This window comes from Sander lucioperca, chromosome 1 (assembly GCF_008315115.2).
Source record: "Sander lucioperca isolate FBNREF2018 chromosome 1, SLUC_FBN_1.2, whole genome shotgun sequence".
Taxonomy (NCBI): Eukaryota; Metazoa; Chordata; class Actinopteri; order Perciformes; family Percidae; genus Sander; species Sander lucioperca.
Window position 1 is genome coordinate 27,642,860 of NC_050173.1, and position 22,064 is coordinate 27,664,923.

General features: G+C 39.0%; 1 protein-coding gene across 7 annotated transcripts in view; it reads left to right on the forward strand.

Annotated features, from left to right (window-relative positions):
- Positions 1-22,064, forward strand: part of diaph2 (diaphanous-related formin 2) — a 426,632-nt gene that overhangs the window by 123,205 nt on the left and 281,363 nt on the right. For all 7 annotated transcript variants that reach the window (XM_031302826.2, XM_031302828.2, XM_031302833.2 and 4 more), the window contains 7 exons: positions 2,915-2,989; positions 3,085-3,154; positions 3,933-4,069; positions 7,219-7,327; positions 10,113-10,223; positions 11,648-11,760; positions 15,049-15,165. In XM_031302826.2, coding sequence (XP_031158686.1) covers positions 2,915-2,989; positions 3,085-3,154; positions 3,933-4,069; positions 7,219-7,327; positions 10,113-10,223; positions 11,648-11,760; positions 15,049-15,165 — 732 coding nt within the window. The remainder of the gene's footprint in view (positions 1-2,914; positions 2,990-3,084; positions 3,155-3,932; positions 4,070-7,218; positions 7,328-10,112; positions 10,224-11,647; positions 11,761-15,048; positions 15,166-22,064) is intronic.

Genomic DNA, 22,064 nt, shown 5'->3' on the forward strand with positions numbered 1-22,064 from the left:
TTGTAATAGTATGTTGTCCAGTGAGGCAGTTTTCTCAGATGAACAGAGAAAGGACATTGCATAGCCTCAGGACAAACACTGTAGAAGGACCATCTTTCATTTTCTTTGTGGTATCTTTGGGGACATTCAGAAGGCAAGCTGCAAAGGACCTAAGGGTATACGTGAGGGGACAGAAAATGATGGACAGTCTGGGATGTAGGGAGGGGTCAAAACACTTAGAGCCTTAAAAACCTTGCGGAGGACTACATTATGTTGCAACCTGAAGCAGCAAGGCACACATTTTTGATGAAAAACTTTCTGCGCAGACAATCCATCCATTCTTTTATGTCTATTCTGTTTTAGTCCAACAACAATAGAGATAAGGTAAAGATAGAGCAGACTGCAGACATTTCCCACAAACATCTGTTGCAAAATTTCTAATTCATATTATGTTTTAATTAGTGCACATTCTGTGTTGACAAGTCGTTAGAAGAGTATACGTGTTTGTTCTAGATTATCTTTATCCAAGTTTTAGTTAGGATTAGAAATTAATTCAAATTAGAAATGAACACTTTCTTGAAGGTAGAGAGAAGTATGTAATGCAAGCAGTACAGCATAGTCGACATACTATACATTTACATCTTGTTTGCTGTGATAACAGAAAAAGCATATTAGACACAATAATTATGTAGAACCTTTACTTGTCCGTATATTCCCAGAATCTCATATTGCAGTTACGCTGTGTTATGAACAGAATTTATCTTCACAAATATTGGTTCCATTTCCTGTTCTCTAAAGACTGACATGAAGGAGCAAAAACAAAGAGTGGATTTACTGAATTGTGCTCCCCTCAGCTAGCGTCCTTTCCCTCTTTGTTGTCCCTCTTTCTCATTTACTCTTACCACCTCTGTATCACACAAATATATATATATATTAGGGCTGTCAAAATAACGCGTTCATTTCGATTAATTAATCTGAGAAAAAATAATGCCGTAAAAAAAATAACGCAGATTAACGCAGATTAATCCATTCCATATTGACGTTTGACCCGGAGCCGTTCTAGCCACCATTGGACTGTAAAATGAAGGAGGGAGACGAGAATGCGCTGCCTGGATCATTAACTTGAACATTTACTTGTAAAGATCTTCTTCCTGCCAACCCTGGCTACCGAAATCTGGTGCCACTGATATGTCTGCTCTTCTCTCTGGTGCTCTGAAGACGATACAGGCAACACAAACACCGCTGCACGTGACGCTAGTTAACACTATACTCAACAGCAGCTAACGTTAGCCTACCGCTAGCTAGTTAACACTATACTCGACAGCAGCTAACGTTAGCCTACCGCTAGCTAGTAGCTGGATTAAACACGGTTAAAATGCTGACAGCTAACGCTAAACGGTGTAAAGTTTGACTGTGTTTTACTGTAGAGGATTCAACATTGGTATGTAACAATCTGCAGCTGCTGTCGGAAAAACAACACAGATGGTGCGTTCAATGAAACTGGTAAACTACAGCCTCGTGGTGCATTTGAAGTTATTGTAAATGTCCTTTTCCCATCTGGTGGTTGTTTTTGTCGTTCAACAGCAATTTACTAGTGAAATAAGTTATTGTTATTGTTATACATTATTATTAAATAATTTAATTTTGACCATATGGCCTTAGCAATCAACAAGCCGTTCTTTAATGTCACCTACTGTTGTTTAGTACCCTTTTTTTTTCTTTTCTTTTTTTACTTTCTTAAAAAGTATCGGTTCAGGCACCGTTAATTATGTATGCGATTCATTTTGATTAATTAATCACAGAGTATGTAATTAATTAGATTACATTTTTTAATCGATTGACAGCCCTAATATATATGCATTGGTATTCTGCAGTAAACCAAGCCAGTTTGTTCTTTCTTTTTTATGTTCTTAAATATCTGCAAAGGGAAGGCAACATTCAAACTGGAACTGTAAACAGACATTTGTAAATTTACAACATTATGGTGTTTTGTTTTTATTAAGAAAACAGATTGTCATTATACACTACATACACTACACTAAATATCAATAACTTATAAATTGGTTCTGCATTGAAATCTGTTAATGAAAGTTGAGTAATGGTAGGTGGTGGGTTGTTGCGTGTGCTGATTTTGTCCGAGATCAAAGAAATACCTCACCTCAACTTTGCCAGTTGCCTCAAGCTAATGCATCTTATTCCTAATTGAGGGTCTCTTCCGATTCACTGACTCAATACAAATTACTTTAATACTCAAACCTTTATTATTTCAAATCATTGTCAAAAAGGCGGGATAAATCATTGACTTATGCCCCATTAATGTCAGAAAATTGCTCCATGCATTTTGCGTTATTGACAGTTAGGGGCCTGAAAACAAGTCATGCTAATGACATAATCTGGCTGTGACCACACTGTGCTTCCCACCCTCCTCCTTCCTCTCTCTTCCCTTGGCTTAGACAAACAGGCTCATCTGTACGGGATCATTTGCCGTCTCCTGATACGCTGTGGTTTATAGCCAATTATCTCTTGCGATCCATTATCGATTACAGTGTTATCTTTCTTGCATTGCTTAATCTTTTGGCACAGGAACACAGCGGCTCACAGGGGGGCCTGGATACAAACGACTTAGCGATGGGAACACTAGTTAAGATGGATGGGTGTTCATTTGCTTGTAGATGGGTTACACACACATACAGTTTAAATTCAAACTCATTGAGAACGTATTCAGGGGGCATACTACAACAGTCACTTTATCCAAGTGAGAACCTTTGATATTAGTCTGAATGACTAATTTCCTCTGAGGTTTTTTCAATATTGTTTGTGTTTGCTTTCTTCTGTAAATTAACATGGCTTACAATAAACCAGCAGGGCAAAAACGATTTTTATATATTAGTATTATGTAACTGATTTTTTATTTGTGTCTTTGTCTTCTTTCCAGTTGGGTTAACAACTTTGGTTATGAGGGTCTTGGCCTTCTTCTCGATGCTTTGGAGAAGCTGCTGGACAAGAAACAGTAAGTGATCTCCTATGACATCCCATCTCATTTTTATAGTACCAGGTTCTGCTCATATACTCTCAATATCCCTTTCATTGTTGTTTTTTTTCCAGGCAAGAGAATATTGATAAACGGAACCAGCATAAACTTATCCAATGCTTGAAGGCTTTTATGAACAATAAGGTTAGTATGAGTCAACAAAGAAAAGACGGTCCACACAATTGATTTATTAGATCATTAATTCTACAACACTAGACCTGCATGATGAGTTAATATTGCTTGGATGTAGTCCTAAACGACCTGGAATTTGAATTACATTTGTATTAACTATTTGAAGTGTAAAGGTAATGTCTAGTATTTTGTACCAATAACAAAAGATCACATACAAGTACAGAAGCCACTCTTTGTGCACTTATAGAAGACATTTCTAATAGTAGCTCAGGTGGCCAGGACTCAAAACCTGATTTGAATCTTGAATCTGACAAGCCTGGGATAGTGGCACAGCAAAGTTGAGCTAATTTTACCATTTCAGGCCCACAGTCTCAGATCTTTTAATTATCCTTTTTTGGAAGGTCTGGCTCATTTCTCAAAAGTGGCACATATTTCAAGGATAGATGAACTATTGATATTGCTTCTCGTAGAGTTAATTCCCACACATGGTCATCTCTGCCCGTTCCTTCAGTTGTGGGGAGACTAAAAGGTACAGGAGACTATAAGTATTTGTCCCTATAGTCCTGTCCTGAATTGAATTAATTTATCATCCTCTCCATTTTCTCCCATGGCCTTGTTGTCCCTCCTTATAAGAAAATTAAGGCTAACTATAACTTACGTACATTAGTGCTTCTTTCTATAATTCATTTTTAACTTGAAGTGAAAGTTCTCCATAAATGCAAATGCTCTCATTAATTTATACCCAAGGGACCGTTTCTGTAACCCACCTCCTCCCTTCCATGTCTCACAGTATGGACTGCAAAGTATCTTGGGAGATGAGCGGAGCCTGTTGCTGTTGGCACGAGCAATTGACCCCAAACAGACCAACATGATGACCGAGATTGTCAAAATTCTCTCTGCTTTCTGTATTATTGGAGAGGAAAACATGTAAGTTGATGTCAAATTATCTGATTGTTTGTCACATTCGTTCTCACACACACACACACACACACACACACACGCACACTTTCTCATGTATTGCATACCATTAACGCGACATCTCTATATAGCCTATCATATGCCCACCCACTCAACATGTAAATGATATGCCAAGAATGTTAAGTAAGATACAGATCTTGTCACAGTTCAGATTATGTAACTGGGAGCTTCAGTTGCAGACATTTGAAAATATTTGCAATTGACGTTACACTGCTGTGCCAAGAAAAAAAAGTATGAATAGAAATCCATGTGGTCCCCAGAGTGTGAAAAAAATGACAAAAATAGAAACAGAAACAATCTCCCGGTAACTCAGGATAATCTGCAAACCTCGCTGTGGATATTTTCTATTGGATCTATTTTCATCTGGAGACACAGTCCAGAGGTATCAGTGACGTGTTATTATGGATCCCATGTAACTTCTAGGCAAGTCCCGCCCTACGAAGCAGCTCAATTGGTTGGGGTTAGGCATTGACCTTGAGTGGTTAAGTTAGGATAGCCGATTGGTCAGGGGATAGGACCTGAACAAATCAGGTTACGTTACCTTGCGTAAGCATGGACGCCTGGCCAATAGTAGTGTGTGAATGCTATTGAAGGGCGATCTTGCCTAGAAGTTGCGTGGGTTCCATAGTAACGTATCAGTGTCAGATATTTCAAAACATTTGCAAATAAAACAATATGCATGCATTTTCCCACTTACCTAAGGGTATGTTGTTTTCTAATTTGGATGAACTTCAAGTACTGTTCAAGTAGTCTTGCCTAACCTCCTCCATTTAAAGTTGCAAGCAAGTTTTCAGTATTCAAAGTTGAGCGAGGGACACATTTTCCTATATTTCTCAGTAAATCACAGCTGATATGGAAACAGCACAACACCAATTTAAAATCCTGACTGATGACAGAAAAAGAAATGATAAATATATATAAAACGATGAAAGAGATATAGTCCATCTCTGGCTGTAATGTTTTGCAAGATGGAAGGAGACAGCTGCTTCTTGTAAACACTGGAATATCACTACTGCTTCAATCTTCTCCCACTGTGTGGCATATACGCAGACAGGGACTGCACTGCATGCATACATATTTACCCACTGTAAGCATATACTGCATTTACAGATGACCTCAGACAGTATAGACATTTGTTTGGTCACATGGTCAGACCATACAGTTTAGTCTGTTTAATGTGTTGAACTACTCTGTAGTTTGCCACAGACCCTCAACCTGGCTGACAGCTTATAAATTGGATTTAGGGGTGTTTTTTATTGTTTCCCACAGGGCCAGACTAGAATAACAATGGCACTTCAATGTCAGTCTGTATGCAGTGGTGGAAACAAACAAACCCACACATTTTGTTGGAGAAGCTGAGTTCAGCAGTGTCTCACATCTCTGACCATCCAAATAGGCCTTTACTGTGGTACTGTGACTGCATGGTTTCCAAAATGGTTTTTAAGTCACAGTATATCAAGGAGAGGAATATTAACGCTAAATCAGCATTCATTTAATCCAAATAATTTTTAATTTCAGATGATTCACAGATGCCATTCTTTAGTAAACTGATTTATTTACTAAAAAAAAAAAGGAATATCCATTAAACACAGGTGTTTAATATATGCAAACCTATAAGTATTTTTCGAAATGAAAACCAACTTTTTCAATGATTTAATATTTAATTCATAATTGTATATTACAGCCACCACCATAACACTCAGACACAGACTTGCTCCTTGCATAGCAACACACACACAACTATATTTACATATATGCATATACTCTGTCTCTCTCTCCGTTTTCAAAGTATTCAAGAATAGGTTGAAGTAAACATGGAAATCTTGCCATGATCATAGCCTTGCATTAAAATGTATGGATCCTGTAGAAATGACAGCCAAAGGAGCTGAGGCTTCACTTTCTTGCTCAGAAACTTCTCTGCCAACCAGTGTTGGTGTTCAACACCCACTTCAGCTGACAGCATCAAAAGGGAACACGACAAGTTAAGCAGATCTATCTCGCCTGTTTTGAAGCGTCGACTGAACTGGCTTTATAGCTACTCAGTATGCAGCTCCCCATGCTTGTCTGTGACTTTGTAACCTCTATCACAGAGCATAGCCGTCCCATTTATCTCTGTGTCAAGCTTTCTCCACACATACAGTCCTTTTTGGTCAGACACATGATCTCCCTTACAAAGCAACTGCTAGTATTTTGTCATCCTGAAAGTTCTTTGGGTTGAAATAAGATAATACAAATGGCAACAGCAAGCCTATATGGCATGTGTAATTACACATGTTCGCACATGCATAAATTGGCTGATCCCATACAGCTAACATTTTAATATTTGGCCTTGTGTGTCTATTTATTTTATTTTATTAAGTATTTATTGAAACAGTGAGGTGAACTTGTATATCAGGCAGAAGGTTGAGGATAGGGGATTAAGCTCTTAAGATTTTCAATTGATGAAGAAAATAAGAAGAGACCTTTTGCCAATTATTATGCGTATTGTAAATCACTGTTTACCAAAGTGCTCTACTTTAATTGTGGTGTGTGTGTGTGTGTGTGTGTGTGTGTGTGTGTGTGTATATATATATATATATATGTTGTGCAGCATAGCAAGTTTTTTTTTTCATTCACTCTTTAGAGGCTGAAATTGTCCAATGCTATTTTTAGCTGAGATGCCTTGAGCCCTTGCAAGTACTCCTATTTGCTTACCTTCTCAATACGTTTATTAGCACATTAGTGTGGCAGTCCCTGCTATAATTGCACCCTTCCTCACCCAGACAAATACACTCTACCGCAATTGAATTGACAACTAAAAATATTTGCAGTGAAACCTGTTACCCTGTTTTTGTCTAGCAGCACCTTAGTAACGAGCATGATAAGGTCAAAATTGGATACTACAGCCAATACTAGTCCGGATTGCATTCAAAGAAATGGAAAGCAGTCACATTTGTCAGGGTGACCAAAGACTGGCCGAGCAAATGTCCACACCAACACACAAGGGGAGATAAGATACGTGGTGTTTGAGCTAAAAATTGTGAGTAAATGTCCTGTCAGTGAGGTGATAAAAGTGTTTGTTGACTTTAGTGTTGTGCCTGCTCCCTGTTTTCTTCCAGCCTGGATAAGATTCTAGCTGCCATGACAATTGCTGCAGAGAGGAACAATAAAGAGAGATTTGCTCCAATTGTGGAAGGTCTGGAGAACCACGAGGCCCAGCAGCTCCAGGTTAGCAATCGCACATCAAAAAGCAGTTAAAATGACTATTATATATTCATTCAATATTCATCATACATTCAACGCTGCCTTTTTATTAGATTATTAATTTTAAAGAACAAAAGTGACCCTTATGGTTCAACAGCCAATACAGTAATCACTGTTACTCTATAGCACTGCATTATTCTGTGATGCAGTATACAATTTAGCATGCCTCAAATAGTCATACACACTGATTCATACTACCCAAACTTAAATATAAGCAAATAACGTATACCACCATAGACAGTGAACAGAAACCTGGCACAGTCCAGGGTCATTCACACAAATTCTGTTTTGTCTTTAAAAGCACATTTGATGCCAGGCAAGACTGAAATTGACAGTGGTCCACTCTGGGGCCCATTGTACTTCAGCCTCAGCTGTCTTCATACATGTGTTTTTCTCTGCTTCTCTTAATGTCTTTCGGTCCACTTGTCAACCCCACTGCACCTCTTGCACATTATGGGATGTGATCACTAGGCTATTGAAATGCACCCGGCTTTATCTATAACAACAGAAGAATTATATTAGAAAAAAGCAGCGATGTTGAATTCCTGAGAAGCATTTAGTCTTCCTTCTCTCTCTCTCTCTCTCTCTCTCTCTCTCTCTCTCTCTCTCTCTCTCTCTCTCTCTCTCTCACATTTTCTCCTCTTCTCACTATCTGCTTATTTTTTTTCCTCACATCTTAGAAATACTCCCCCCTGTTTTTTTTTCCAATGCTGCTGTCAAGATGGGTCTCAAAGGACTCGGTGTGAAAGGGCAACTAAAGCACCATACCTCTCTTTGTTTTCACTGGATTTCTTCAGCAGCAGGAAAAACTACACAACAGCAATACTAACACAGCTTAAAACATGTTTTGTGAAACCAAAAGCAGGGAATTACTTAAGGAATTACTTTTTTAACTGCAGGGATTGTGAAGTCATGAAGGAAAAGTCATGAAGGAAACTGATGAGGCGGGTGGTGGAAGTGAAAGTAGATATTCTTTTATTAGGATGCTGTTGTTTTTCCTTTAAATTTTGCCATTAATGAAATGAAGCTCTGCTAATTGTAAAGTAAATTAAAATGCTTTGCTGATGTAGGGGGTTCAAGGAAATTAATAGACTTTTTATCCAAAACCTGTGATGGGCTGTAGAAGTAGACTTAGCTAATGTGATTAAAATGTTTTTTTTGCTGTAGTTCAGGCTATGCTTGTCTGCTGAGCACGAGAGAAACTCAGCATTTCAACTTTAAAACTGTCCCAGCAGTGGAACTTTTAATTATGATGTTTGGAACCCCCTGCACCACTGCAGCTCTCTAAACCTATCACAGATAACCCCCCCCACCCCCAACACAACTGCTTTCTACTCCATAGTACATGACCGAGGTATGTTTGAGGTGCTTGATGCAAGAAGAGAAAGAATTTTTCATGAGCTCCATGGCTTTCTTCACTCACATAAATTCTGTGAAGATTTGGTGGTGTTTCTTTTATGTGTCTGGCCTCTGGTGGATACAGTAAAATGTCAGGTTTTAATGCACATATATTGCTTAGATGCTCTCAAGCTTTAGTGGAACATGCAGAAATCTGCCATGTTTCTGGTGCCTGGCACTAGTGCAACAGAGTCAAAGGTGGTGCATCCTTTACTGCAGCAAGCTTGTGCTTTCCCAAGGGAATATGCAGTATCTGACTGTACTGTTTTTATGTATTGCATCAACAATGCAAACAAATATTTGCTATGTAAAGATATAGTGGAGTAATTGCGTCCTGTGCTGAGAATGAAGTCACACTCCCAGTGTGTGTGTTGTAAAACAAACTTTTCTGTTCTGAAAAAACGTAGGTATTTCACATATTGGGGAGCGGTCTGAAATCAATGTGGAGGCAATCCCAGCCTACTGTTTTTTGTCAGTATTTTGAATACAACCCATTTAAGGTAACAGAGAAACAACCCAGTACTATTTTCTGATAGCTTTTGTTCTGCCTTTTATCAAACAAAAACTCAAAAAGCTGAAACATTTGATTGTAGCGCTTATTCAATATAACTTAAAATTTTGTTTATTGAATGTGTGGAAATATGTTTAGTGGGCAATGCAAAACAATGAGTGAAAAGAAAATATTTAGTATATATTAGATGACAGATGATTTGTATGTTTGAGTGTTAAATGTAACCCAGAAAAATAGTAAAACTGACCCAGGAAACCACAGAGAATCAGCATTGTTGTGGCTCTTATTAATAACACATACAAGCCAACGGTTCAGGGTCAAGGTTTCAGAAGACAATCTTTCACATCGTCCGTGGGAATCCTTCCGTCTGCTATCGATTGTCTGTCCAAAGAAAACTTATCCATGACTTGCTCCCTTGAAACACCTTATTGCTCATTATAATTCATCAACAATTTCCCTCCTCCACACACACACACACACACACACACACACACACCGTGAGGCTTTTTCCTTACCAATAAATCCATTAATAATGCATATCTAGTCAATACACACCAGACCTGTACTTTCTACCCTCTCTCTTCTGGTCTATCTCTCTTTTTCTGGTCTCTCTCTCTCTCTCTATCTCTCTCTCGCTCTCTCCCTCCCTCTCTCTCTCTCTCTCTCTCTCTCTCTCTCTCTCTCTCTCTCTCTCTCTCTCTCTCTCCTTGTGTCTCTACCTTTTTGTCCCCTCATCATTGTAATCTTAATCACTCCAAAATGCATATTTAAATTTATGTGTTTTGCAAGGGATATCTATTTTGTGTCCCATTTGTGCTATTTTGTCTGTTTACTCCTCAGGTTGCTTGCATGCAGCTGATCAATGCCCTGGTCACCTCCCCCGATGACCTGGACTTCCGGATACATCTCCGCAATGAGTTCTTAAGATGTGGCCTCAAGAAGATCCTACCTGTGAGTTATCAAACTATCACAGCACATGGTTGGGTTATTCACATGCATAAAAAAGTCCTGGCCCAAATATTTACTTTTTCCTGTGTCAATCAATACATTCAATCAATGAATTCAGTCAGTTCAGTCAAAATTCTGGTCATAAACACAACACTGTATTGCTTCAGCAATAATGTTAGAACCACACAACTTGTATATATGGTGCTGTAAATAACACATTACAGCTTGTATGTAATGCTGTTTAAGAGTCCAACCTTGAAAACAACAGAATTTCTTAGACTATAGTTAAAACATGACCAAACAGCATTTTCAGTAATGCGACAGCATGAAAATGCATGTGATATTTATGTAATTGTGCTCAGATTAAACAATCAGGCTTTCAAAACAAATAATCCTGGTGTCACTTTACACAAATGACATGAATAAGAACAGGTTCTATTATTATTAATTAACAGTGGTAATCGTGGTATAACTAGTAGCTTGTGACAAGCGTGATGCAGTGCCAGCACCTCATCACACAGGTCGTCCTGGCATCATTATCCACAGGCCTACACATCTTCACATGAGGCGAAGGCAAACGAGCTCCAACTCATCACTCAAGCTCTCATTTGTAGCGAGTGGGGTGAACGTGTCACAGAGCCAGTTGTTAATAAGTCATCCCAGCTGCTCCTGTTGATTATTACTGTCATTACTTTAATTATCTTCAATTCTGCCCCCTGATATGAGAGAGTCTCAGTGTACAGCCATTTATGAATGCCACGTTCACCGCTTTTAATGCCGACATTCAAAGTGACTCGTTCATCTAATTATGAGTTATGCTCAGGAGCCAGCGTAGCTGCTGGCAAAGAAAAAGTGAACTCCACTGAAAAAGGAGCACAATTTGTTTTGTTCTTATAGTCCTTGACACATGTATTTGCCCCTTTGTTTTGTGGCATTGTGCACCTCCCTCCGAACCAGTGTTGCTCAAGACAGATGGTGCACCAAAAAAACAGTGCAAGGTGATTGATACCTGCAGAAATTGGGTTACATTTGGCCCTGTCTCCGTCTGTAAACTCCATTGCCGGTGATTCATAGAGAAGTGGTAAAGAGCACTGCCGTAGCCCCTCGTGGCTTGAACAGGTGTGCAGGAATAGGTACTGTCTGGAATACCTAGTGTTCAGGGTATCTCATTTCACAGTTCTCCGTACAGCTGGAACAGGAAAACTAATATTCTAGTATTACAATGTTTTACAGTAAGGCCTGATTAACAGTGACACATAACAGTTTCAACAATATTCACCAATACAAATACTGGAGTAATACATTGTTAAAAGCTATATCTAAGTTATTGCAGGTACTACCAGTGTTTATCATAATCTACATTGCAAGATGACCTTTTGTATAACTGCATATTTTCAGCTATGTGATGTATGTCTAACTCATTCTAGGAGCTAAAAGAGACAGAGGAGCTAGACATCCAGCTGAAGGTGTTCAATGAGAACAAGGAGGAGGACTCTATCGAACTCTCCCATCGCCTGGATGACATCCGCGCTGAGATGGAATATCCTTTTGGTCCTCCCTCTGTGTGAATATACAGATGAATAGGTCTGCAGAACTTGCAGCGAGAGATTAGTGTATATTGTGGGTTTGGTCAAGCTTTACAGGCTAAAGCCTCTCATGGCTTGGCTCATTAGAGAAGGATTTGAGGAGCCAGAGCACAATATTCAGCTCCATCACTGGCCAGGTATACAAGGTAAATAACCCTGTCATCTGAACCTCCCACCTCTTTTCTTTCTCTCCTCCTTACTTTTTGTCCTTTGTCTGTTGGTACTGGGTCAAGTAGGACTGTAGTAAGACTCAAGAGGAATATATCAAACAGACATATGCTTTCCTGTTTTTACCATTTACTATTCACAGTAGACAATTAATCATGTTCATGTGGAGTCGTATTTTATTATATGCACAATGTTTCTCCTGTTCAGGCATTTGCACTCATTGTCTTTCTGTTCCATTTTAGAAATGTTAATTTTCTTCCCCAGTTCTCTGCCAACGTCCATTTAACTCCAAGCGTGAAGAGTAGAAGTTGATAACGTGGGCAGTAATTTAGTCCAGAGTTGGAAACTTCTTCAAGCATCCCAGAGAAGACCCTTTTAATAATTCACAAATCTTCTCTCAGGCTATGTATGAATGGCTGACATTGTGAGCAGACAAACCAGACGCTGACATTGTTATGCAGATGTTCATTCCCACAACCTTATTCTTCCACCAAATCCCAGAGTTCTAGTACTGACACAAAGTGCTGCCATGAGTGACAGTTTCTGTTGACACATGTAGGTGAGGGGACAAAGTCATGTATGTGTGTGTGTGTGTGTGTGGCGAGAAGATGGAGAGAAAAACAAAAAGTGCACCTGGATTAATGATGTGCTTGAGCAGGTTCACAAATGAGAAGGCCCAATGTTTGTTTCCAAGGACAATGTGGTATTGATCTGCGGGCTCTGAGCATTATTCGAATGCCTAGGCTACCCTTTGTCCCTTTTTTTGCACACACACACACACACACACACACACACACACACACACACACACACACACACACACACGTATATGCATGATATCTCGCTGGTAGTACTTCTACTACTACTTCTACTTCCTGAGCATTGTATATGTGTCTTGTTTCTCCCAGCAGTTTCATGAATATTAACCTGGAGAGGCTCGTCTCCTCCTGTCCGGTCCGGTCCAGGTGCCGAGGAGGTGACGCCAGGCCACTAATAAATATTAATAAACTGCGGAATGGTGATTGATTGACCCCACCACTGACTGGCCTATGTCACACTTGACTGCCACTCATGTTTATTCATTATTTGGAGAGGGAGTGTAAAGAGAGCGACAGAGAGCGCGAAAGAGAGAGTAGATGGGGTTTCATCGAATGGATTGACATTCTACATTAGGTTTATGTCTGCAGCTTAGTGATAGATGAAGCTAGCTGGATACTTTCCCAGTCTGAGCTTCTTCTCATGTCCTCTGAAATGCTGCTGTGGTGAGGCTATAATTGAATCTCACAGGATTGGTAATTCTCCCAGGCTTCATACTCAGCTAATACAAGGGAGGGAAATGATACTGCAGAGGAGCCTGTATTCCCATCCCTCTCTCTCAAAAAAATTGATACGGAATAGGAGTTTAATTACAGACATTGTTGAAATTAATAGGAAGAGTGTCAAACAGTATTTAAAAGAATTGATCACCTCCATTGCAGTGGCTGCAGATTGTTTTGTATGGATGATCTCATGGGAAATTGAGAATGCAGTTAAGTGCTGTTTTTTTTTTTGAGGAAATAAATTATCTGAATTATTGATGCTCTCTTACAGAGTCATCCTTCATTAGCTTTTGATGAATCATTATTAGGAAAGAAATAAAGCATTGACAAAATCTTCAGATTCACCTTTGAAAACGTAGAGGACCCCTCTAATCGGTCATGTTTGTCTGATCGATAGCAATTGTATATCTGTCAACTACAGTATTATAACATGTTAGTAGAAGTAGAAATATAACTGTTGCTTTGGTGGTCTGTTTGGTCTTAATTTGACTTTATATTTGAATATTTGATATTGTCTGTATCAAAGCAGAAGGGGGAGTGAAATCACAACAAACTGCATGCTGCCACGTTTAAAGTGTAATTTCATTGCTTTGTGTGGAACTATGTAAATAAGTTAGCACACATTGTTAAAATCTGCACTTCATGTTATAATGGCAATCAGGTTTTCCTCACTGCACGCTTAACAAGGTACTGTCTCTTAAGTTTTCTTTTTTTCTGCATGTGTGCACAGGCTTATTCCACTTTTTCAAACAAGATGAGTCTCCACGGGGGAATCCTCCATTCTCAAGCAAACAAATTAAATAGGCTCCAAATCATTCATTTTCCTGGGTACTTTGCTTCTTGGAGCTGCACTTTTAGAACACTAATAGAAGTTTTAGGAACACAAATTAATCATTTCTAAATTAAACTTGTACTACTAATCAACCATTAACATACTGTAGAGATTGAATGTTTTAAATTTGTTCAAATGTACGTGCTTATCTTATATACTTTAGGTCATATAGGGATTTGCTAATTTCAATATCAAACATTTTGTTTTTGAATAATCACTAATATAATTTATTAAACTTTTCTTTTAAACAAATACTCAGCAAATAAGCAATACATATATGCAGTATATGATGTTTGAACATGGAAGAATAAAAAGATAGTTACATGTCAAAGCCATCACTACTTCCTCCTGAGGAAAGCAAACATAGGACACCTAAGTAATACCTTATGCAATTTAATAACATGAATTTTGGCTCCTGAGTGCATGTCAGTTTCAATCTGAGAACTGAACCATATTTTTGTCCTGCGAATGATTGGCTCCTCATCATTCCTGCCTCAAACATTCAATTCAAACCAGTGAGTTTTCCATGTAATTACTTCCTCTATTCTGAAAGGTTTAGGTACTGTTCTGAGCTGTAGGATAAGAACACACACACACACACACACACACACACACACACAAGAGCCTTCCCCTACACTTTCCTGAAAGTAAATATTTATACACTCCCCAAAGAGTGAATGGATAAGAGTAATCGCATCTCCATATGCTTTTGCACAACAATGCCTGTCAGAAAACCTGAGGTGAGGAGGGGAAATAAATAAGTAGTTACAAACAAAAGAACAAAAAAATGTAAATGTTTACAATGAGTTGAATGCACCTGAAAAATGAACTCAAATTGTTTTTCTTTCCCCCCAACAAGTTGAATGAATTCACTTAAACCTCAAACCTGAATGAAGTTGTTTTCCTTAACCTTGCTCCTGTACTGATATGAATGAAGTGTACCATCTCCTGTCCAATATGGTGAAAGACACTGGCTCAGAGACCTACTTCCTGTCAGTCCTTCAGCACCTTTTGCTCATCAGAAATGACTATTACATCAGGTAAGATTTTTTTTTCTTCTTTATTACTCATTGACTGATGACCTCACGAGGCTCTACTGGATGTCAGTGTGCGTGGATAGTCTTCGCTTTGTTTTTGTTTTTTTGTTTTTCACAGTAGATATGAAACGCCTCATACAGGAAATAGTTGTTGTCTCTGTGGGTCTGTTTGTTTGGCTTTGAAAACATAAAAGTAAAAGCCAGATTTAAATTTGTTGTTTACAATTATCCTCCCAAAAGTAAAAGACCTATTGATGTTTGAAACTTGAACTACCTTTATATACTTTTGTCATTTACCTAGAACTGTTGTACGTGAAAGCAACATCTATTAGCTTGGATCCCTTATTTATTAATTTAATTCAAATTTTAAGTCCATTATCTGAGCGGAAAAAGTGGTCTTGCAGTTTGATGAAACATAGAACACACCGACTTAAATTTAAAACAGATACATGCAAATAATAAAATACATAAAATATGGTTAAAAAAAATATGCAAAACAGAATGCTTAAAACCCACCATGCAAGCATATATAAAACAATGTATATGGCAAATAATTAGAGTAGGAATAATATTCTCTGTTTTGGAATTATGAACTAAACCCTTGGGTTAACTTTCAACTGCCTTTAAATAGCAAATATGCCATTCACTGAGCAGGAAGGCCATCATTCCTCTAAATTCAATCAATCAATCAATCAATCAATCTATCAAATCTAATCAAATGTATGTACTAAAAGCCATTCTAAATAAATAAATTTTGAGTTTAGATCTAAAAAGAGCTACATCTGTAATAGTGGTGCGAATATCAGTGGGTAACTTGTTCCAGAGTCTTGGGGCAGCAACTGCGAAAGCCTGATCACCCCGTTTATACCTTGACCTTGGGACTTCTAAAACCAGTTGATTTGAAGACCGCAATGACTTGTGCTTACGCAGGGTTAATATCTCACACAAATACTCTGGGGCCAGGCCATTTAAGGCCTTGAAAACAAACAATAAAATCTTAAAATGTATTCTAAAATGCACTGGGAGCCAATGTAGGGCATAGAGAACGGGAGTGATGTGTGCACGTCTAGATGTATTTGTTAAAAAGCGAGCAGCAGCATTTTCCACAAGTTGAAGGCGCGAGATGGTGGTTTGATTTAGACCAACTTAAAGAGCATTACAATAATCCAGCCTTGAACTAATAAAGGCATGAATTGCCTTCTCTAGATCGTGCCTGTTAAGGAAGGGCTTAACTTTAGCCAGGAGACGAAGCTGGAAAAAGCTCATTCTAACAACATTGCTGATCTGCTTGTCAAATTTCATGCCGCAAACGAACGTCACCCCCAAATTTTTGACAGTTGGCTTAGTGTATGAAGCCAGAGCTCCCAAACTCTGGACTGTTTGACATGCATGAAGTACTGAAGATAATACACTCAGTTTTATCTTCATTAAAATTAAGAAAGTTATGTGAAAGCCACAACTTAATATCATTAATACAACTATGTAGGGAGTTTAGTGCAACATTGTCATTAGGTTTCATAGGCAAATACATTTGCAAATCATCTGCATAACAATGAAATGCCTATAATAGCCCCTAAAGGCAACATATATAAGGAAAACAGGATGGGGCCAAGAATTGAACGCTGAGGTACCCCGCAAGAGAGAGGAGCAGGTGACGAGGAAAGGTCACCAATCATGACAGAGAAGCTCCTATTTGCCAAATAGGAGCTAAACCATTTATTTTGTGCATGTTATAGGTTTACAAAGTGAAAAAGCCCAAAGTCCACCCCAAAGAGACTTAACATTTTCCAGAGAAAACACTGTTCACCAACTGCTCCAAACAGCTCTATTGTAGTCCAGCCTTTACTTCCATGACAAACGTGCGTCACTTTGTAACACACGTTATAATGCTCGCCTAGCTGCTAGTGTGGCACGCCCTCATACTCTGCTTCTGACTGGCTGGTAGTCCTTACCTGTAGTGCGTGTGTGCGACTCCCAACAAAGATGGAACATTAGTGCGATGCCTCACTCTGTAGCTAAAACAGAGAGCTCAACACACAGGGTGAAAAGAGGAGCTGCAGCAATGTGCAGTACAACAAAAACATGGTGTTTTTTGAAAATGAAACCATGTCAACCTATTCTGGTACAACCTCTAAATACAATTATGAACCTAAAAATGAGTATAATATGAGAACTTTACGTGATGAGCCTCGGATGCCTACACAATGCTCAAGGCAAGAGAGAAGGACCACTGTATCAAAAGCCGCTGTGAGGTCCAACATCACTAATACAGCAGGATTCCCAGCATCTACGGACAAAGCAATATCATTAGGTACTCTCAACAGTGCAGACTCAGTGCTGTGACATGATCTGAAACCAGATTGAAATTTTTCAAACACAGAGTTCTGTTGTAAAAAGTCTTGTAACTGTATAAAAACAACTTTTTCCAAAACCTTTGAAAGAAAAGGCAGATGAGAGACTGGTCTAAAATTGGACAACACTGTGGGGTCAAGATGAGGCTGCTCTATGACCACAGCATGTTTAAAGGCAGCTGGGACTGAACCTAAACTAAGAAAATTATTTTAAAAAGTAAGTAGACTCGACCCAATGGTATTATTAAAAACCTCCTTTATCATCCTGGCGGGAACAATGTCTAAAGGACAGTTGGTAGGTTTCATGTGTTGCACTACCCCAGTGAGCAACATCAGAGAAACTGGCTTAAATTGAGTGACACTGATTCATTCACTGCTTTGTCAGACCTTTTTGCAGATATAAGACTTAAAAAAAAAAAAAAAAAAGAAGACGAACGGAGGATGCAAGGACGAAGATGAATTTACCATAGACAAGTTGCTTTTCCCTTGAAGTTATGAATAATGTATTCCACATTTATTCGTAGGAAGTGAGAAATAGATTTCACATTAACCAGCTGTTACAGCCACGTTCACTGCGGCTCCAGTGTCCAGCTACCCGTCTGTGAGCCAGCAATAAGAAAGGATCAGGGCCAGCGCTCATAAAAAAAAAAATCATTTTAAAGATAGTTTTTGAAAAAAGAAATGTCCCTCCTGCCTCCATCACAAATGCAAGGACAAACACATGTGCACACACAGACATTAACGCCAGGAATTCATTCTGACTGAGGCTTTTTAGTCCCCATATATCATTGGTGTGTGAATTAGGATGATGAAAGATGCAGTACTACAGTACATGCAGATATTTCCAATAGATACTATCTATCTTTTTTTCAGCCTTCAGCTTTAAAGTTAACATATTTTTATGTTGTGGTCAGAATTGGGTAGTTGTATAGTATACGTATAATATTCCGTCAGCTTGGAACAAAAACGAAAATAGGCAAATAGAGAATGTGTTATAGCAATGCATGACTCTAGTTGAACTCGTTTAAAGGTGCTGTCTTAGGTTAAGTATGTTGTATTAAAGTGTGACAGACTTTGGCTTTGTGATCAAAGGAATGCATCAGTGCTTATAATATTATATCTAAAGTAAAGGATTACGTTGTTTTTAACATTGTTTTATTGGAATCAATAGCACACTTGGTACCTTGATGCATGTGTCAAATAATGATCTACATTAAATGATAATTAATTGAATAATACAGTATAATACGTATTCTTCTAATAATAATAATGTCTACAGCGGGCAAAGTGCTCTGTCTACTGTCATTCCTCTTAACACAACATTAGTTGTTGCTCTCCCCTCCGGGGCTTGGTTTATTTTTGATAATTAATCTCTCACTGCAAGCCTAATGAATGGGAGCACATCAAACCCACCCAGTAAATATAGAGCAGATCTGCTCTTTTGGAGCCTAGTGATATGGGGATTATACTGGTTATGTGGAGCAGAGCTGGATCAAGTGGCTGGGGCTGTGCTGAACTGCAAGCTATCATTGAAAGAAATGAAGGTGCCAAAGTAAAAGAAGAGGTGGGGAATGATGCAGGGGACATATGCTAGCTTCTGGAGCCCAGCCCTGCCCACTGTGGAGGGGCCTGACAGTTCTGGGTCACTCTCTCCGTCTCCAGTTATCTCCACCCAGCCTCTATCTGTTTGGTGGTGGCAGAGGATGGAGGACGAAGGGAAAATAGGGCGGCTTATTGAGATAATAATGTGGTGTACGTTGGTGACAGTTGTAAGCCGAGTGCCACAGTGCTTAAGCCATGCAGGCCGATGTGTGAGCTTTCACTAGCGTGTTCCAATCATGAGTGGGCGAATCCACCAGCTCAAGCTTAATGTATGGCATTTCATGCTTTCAAAACAGTGCACCTAAATACTGAATTATTCTTATTTGCTTTGGCTCAGAATTTTGTGTTCTTTCATATTTCTGTTTATAACGTGATATGGCCTGTCCACCCACAAGGTACCAACAGAACATAGCCTTTGAATTTACAGGCAACAGTATAGAGTCAAAGTCTTGGAATAAAACTTGAATCCATTTAATTTTGATTAGAAGTTTCTGTTTATCACATTCCTTTTCCTTTCGACACATACTTGGATATATGTGGTGTTTTTAGGTACACAAAATAACATCTGACACTTTGCTCTCAGCTCTGCCGGTCAAATCAATTATTACATTTTTCTAACATTAGTGCTCCTGCCCTTCATGCAGAACCATCAGATGGGCAGGCTTTGATCAGACCTTGAGTTCTTAATCAGCATCAAAGTTATCATAAAATCTAAATCCCTGCATTTCAGTTATTATCATAGAAATCTATTGGGCAATCTCAAGAAGCTAAAAGGGCATTCAACTACAGCATAGAGGGATTTGTCGAACTTGTGTTAACTTTGTCATCTTCCTGATGTTGTAATACAGTATATGCCAAAACAGGAGTTTACAAAGATACCACGGTTTTCTAAAAATGAAACAAAACATCTGCATCAGCAGCTCCCACTGGAAGGATATTTGGAGTGTTGTACTGTATAGTTGTGCTTTGGGATTTGTAAAGTGGGAGGTCCCGGAGCGCAGAGAGGGGGGTGGATCCGGCGACTCAAAACGTGGGTTGGAGGTAACAGAACAAAAAAAAAATTACGCTGCCTACGTAGCTTCTCTGACAAAAAAAACCCTACATTGGTGTGAAATGTAAAAAAAATAAAATAAATACACTGCAACAATCGTTTTCACAAGCAGCAATTATCCATCGGACTATTAAAGGTGCTCTAAGCGATGTTGGGTGACGTTACTTCTTGTTGACGTTCAAAGTATTTTCAAACAAAACGAAGACTAGCTCGCTCCTCCCTCCTCCTCATCCCGTCCCCTCCCTTCTGTGCACTAACCCCAAAAAAAATAAAAAAAATAAATAAAAATAAAAAAAATTAAAAAAATCCTTCTTATCCGTTATTGGCTGAACACTGGAACACGGTTTGTGTATGTTTGCATGGTCCAGGTTGGACCACTTTGTTTTTGTTGGTGTGTGTGGACCCTAGGCTGTCTACAGAGACCGCGTTTTTTTTACAGTGTGTTTAGGGGACCGGCAGCTCGCGGATAGTGAGGAGATGTTTGCTGTATGTGACAAAACATGTTAAAACGCGTGACATGCGTAAAAAAAAGCACGTGACATCGCTTAGAGTACTTTTAAATTAACCAAAAAACCCACCGTGGTCTCCACATTCTTGATCGGCAGAAATGGTTTTTCCTTGTTTGGGATCCGACTGGCCAGCATATTTGAAAAAATTAAGCAAACTTTGTTGTCTTTTTGACATTTTTTCCCTGAGTGAAATGAGGCTATAACAGCAATCTCAACCAGCACAAGCGCTTGTTTTCACTTGAAGTGCAGCGCCGCGCTGTTGAAGTGCCTCCCCTCCCTCCGTCCCTCTCCCCACTCCGTCTTACCCAGAAAATTCACCTCAAAAGGCATCGAAAATACAAACATAAGATTTTTGTGGAACTTCAATGGGGAATAAAGACTAACAAGACAGATAACAACATTGAACACTACACAAACAGTAATTTATTTTTTTCATTTAGACAAATGTTTCATGGTGACACAGGAGGTGCCGGATCCAACGTCGGAGGTGCCGGAACATGTTCCGGCGTGTTCCGGCTCAAATTAAGCCCTGGACATAGCCTCTAATTTGTGACCACTAGAAAACAGTTTATTTAAAAAGGAGATGGAAGGAGTTTATGTGATCATTGAATCAGAAGACTGTCCTTTCTCCAGCTGCTGATACTGTATCCTCCTATTAGTAATTTATTCATCCCGCTTCACCCCGATTCCAGATTTTATACCGCTGCACTTGCGGATGGAGTTTGCACTTGTGATTGCTGTGGTTCCAGGTTTAGGGAATTGTTCTTTTAAAATTGTATAAGGGCATTATTCATGACCATCATTAAGGTTTAATTTTCTAGATCTAGAACCTCAGTTCAAATCTGAACTTCCAATTTATAATAAATGGAGCTTTTTCGCACGCTTTTTCTTCTGTGATTTTAACCATCAACTTCTGGTCAATGTCATGCTTAGAAAATAATTATTTCTCAGTTTGGAGCTCAGCTTAAGCTGCCATTGTATTTGTTAAATGTCACTTGCAATTAAAGTTGATAATGTTACTGAGAAAAGGTCACATACCAACCTGTGTGGCGGAATAGGACTCTTAGGCTGATTCACTCACCCTGCTCGACAACACCAAGCACTCAGTCACACTCCTAACTGGCTGACATGTTTTCCCGGTCATTGTGCTTTCAATTACACACATTACACTGATTAGATTTACATTTCAGTTTTTATGGTTGCTCTAATTGGCAAAGATGATTGCAAATTAGGCAAGAGGGCAAGCATAGCCTTGGCTACCGTCTGTCACCTTGAAATGGACAGACTAACACAGACCTGGGTTCTGTGTGTCCATTAATCTGCTAATTTCATGATCGGGGTGAAGCAAGTGATCAAATTTAATAGGGTGCCTATTTTCTCCAGCAGCAC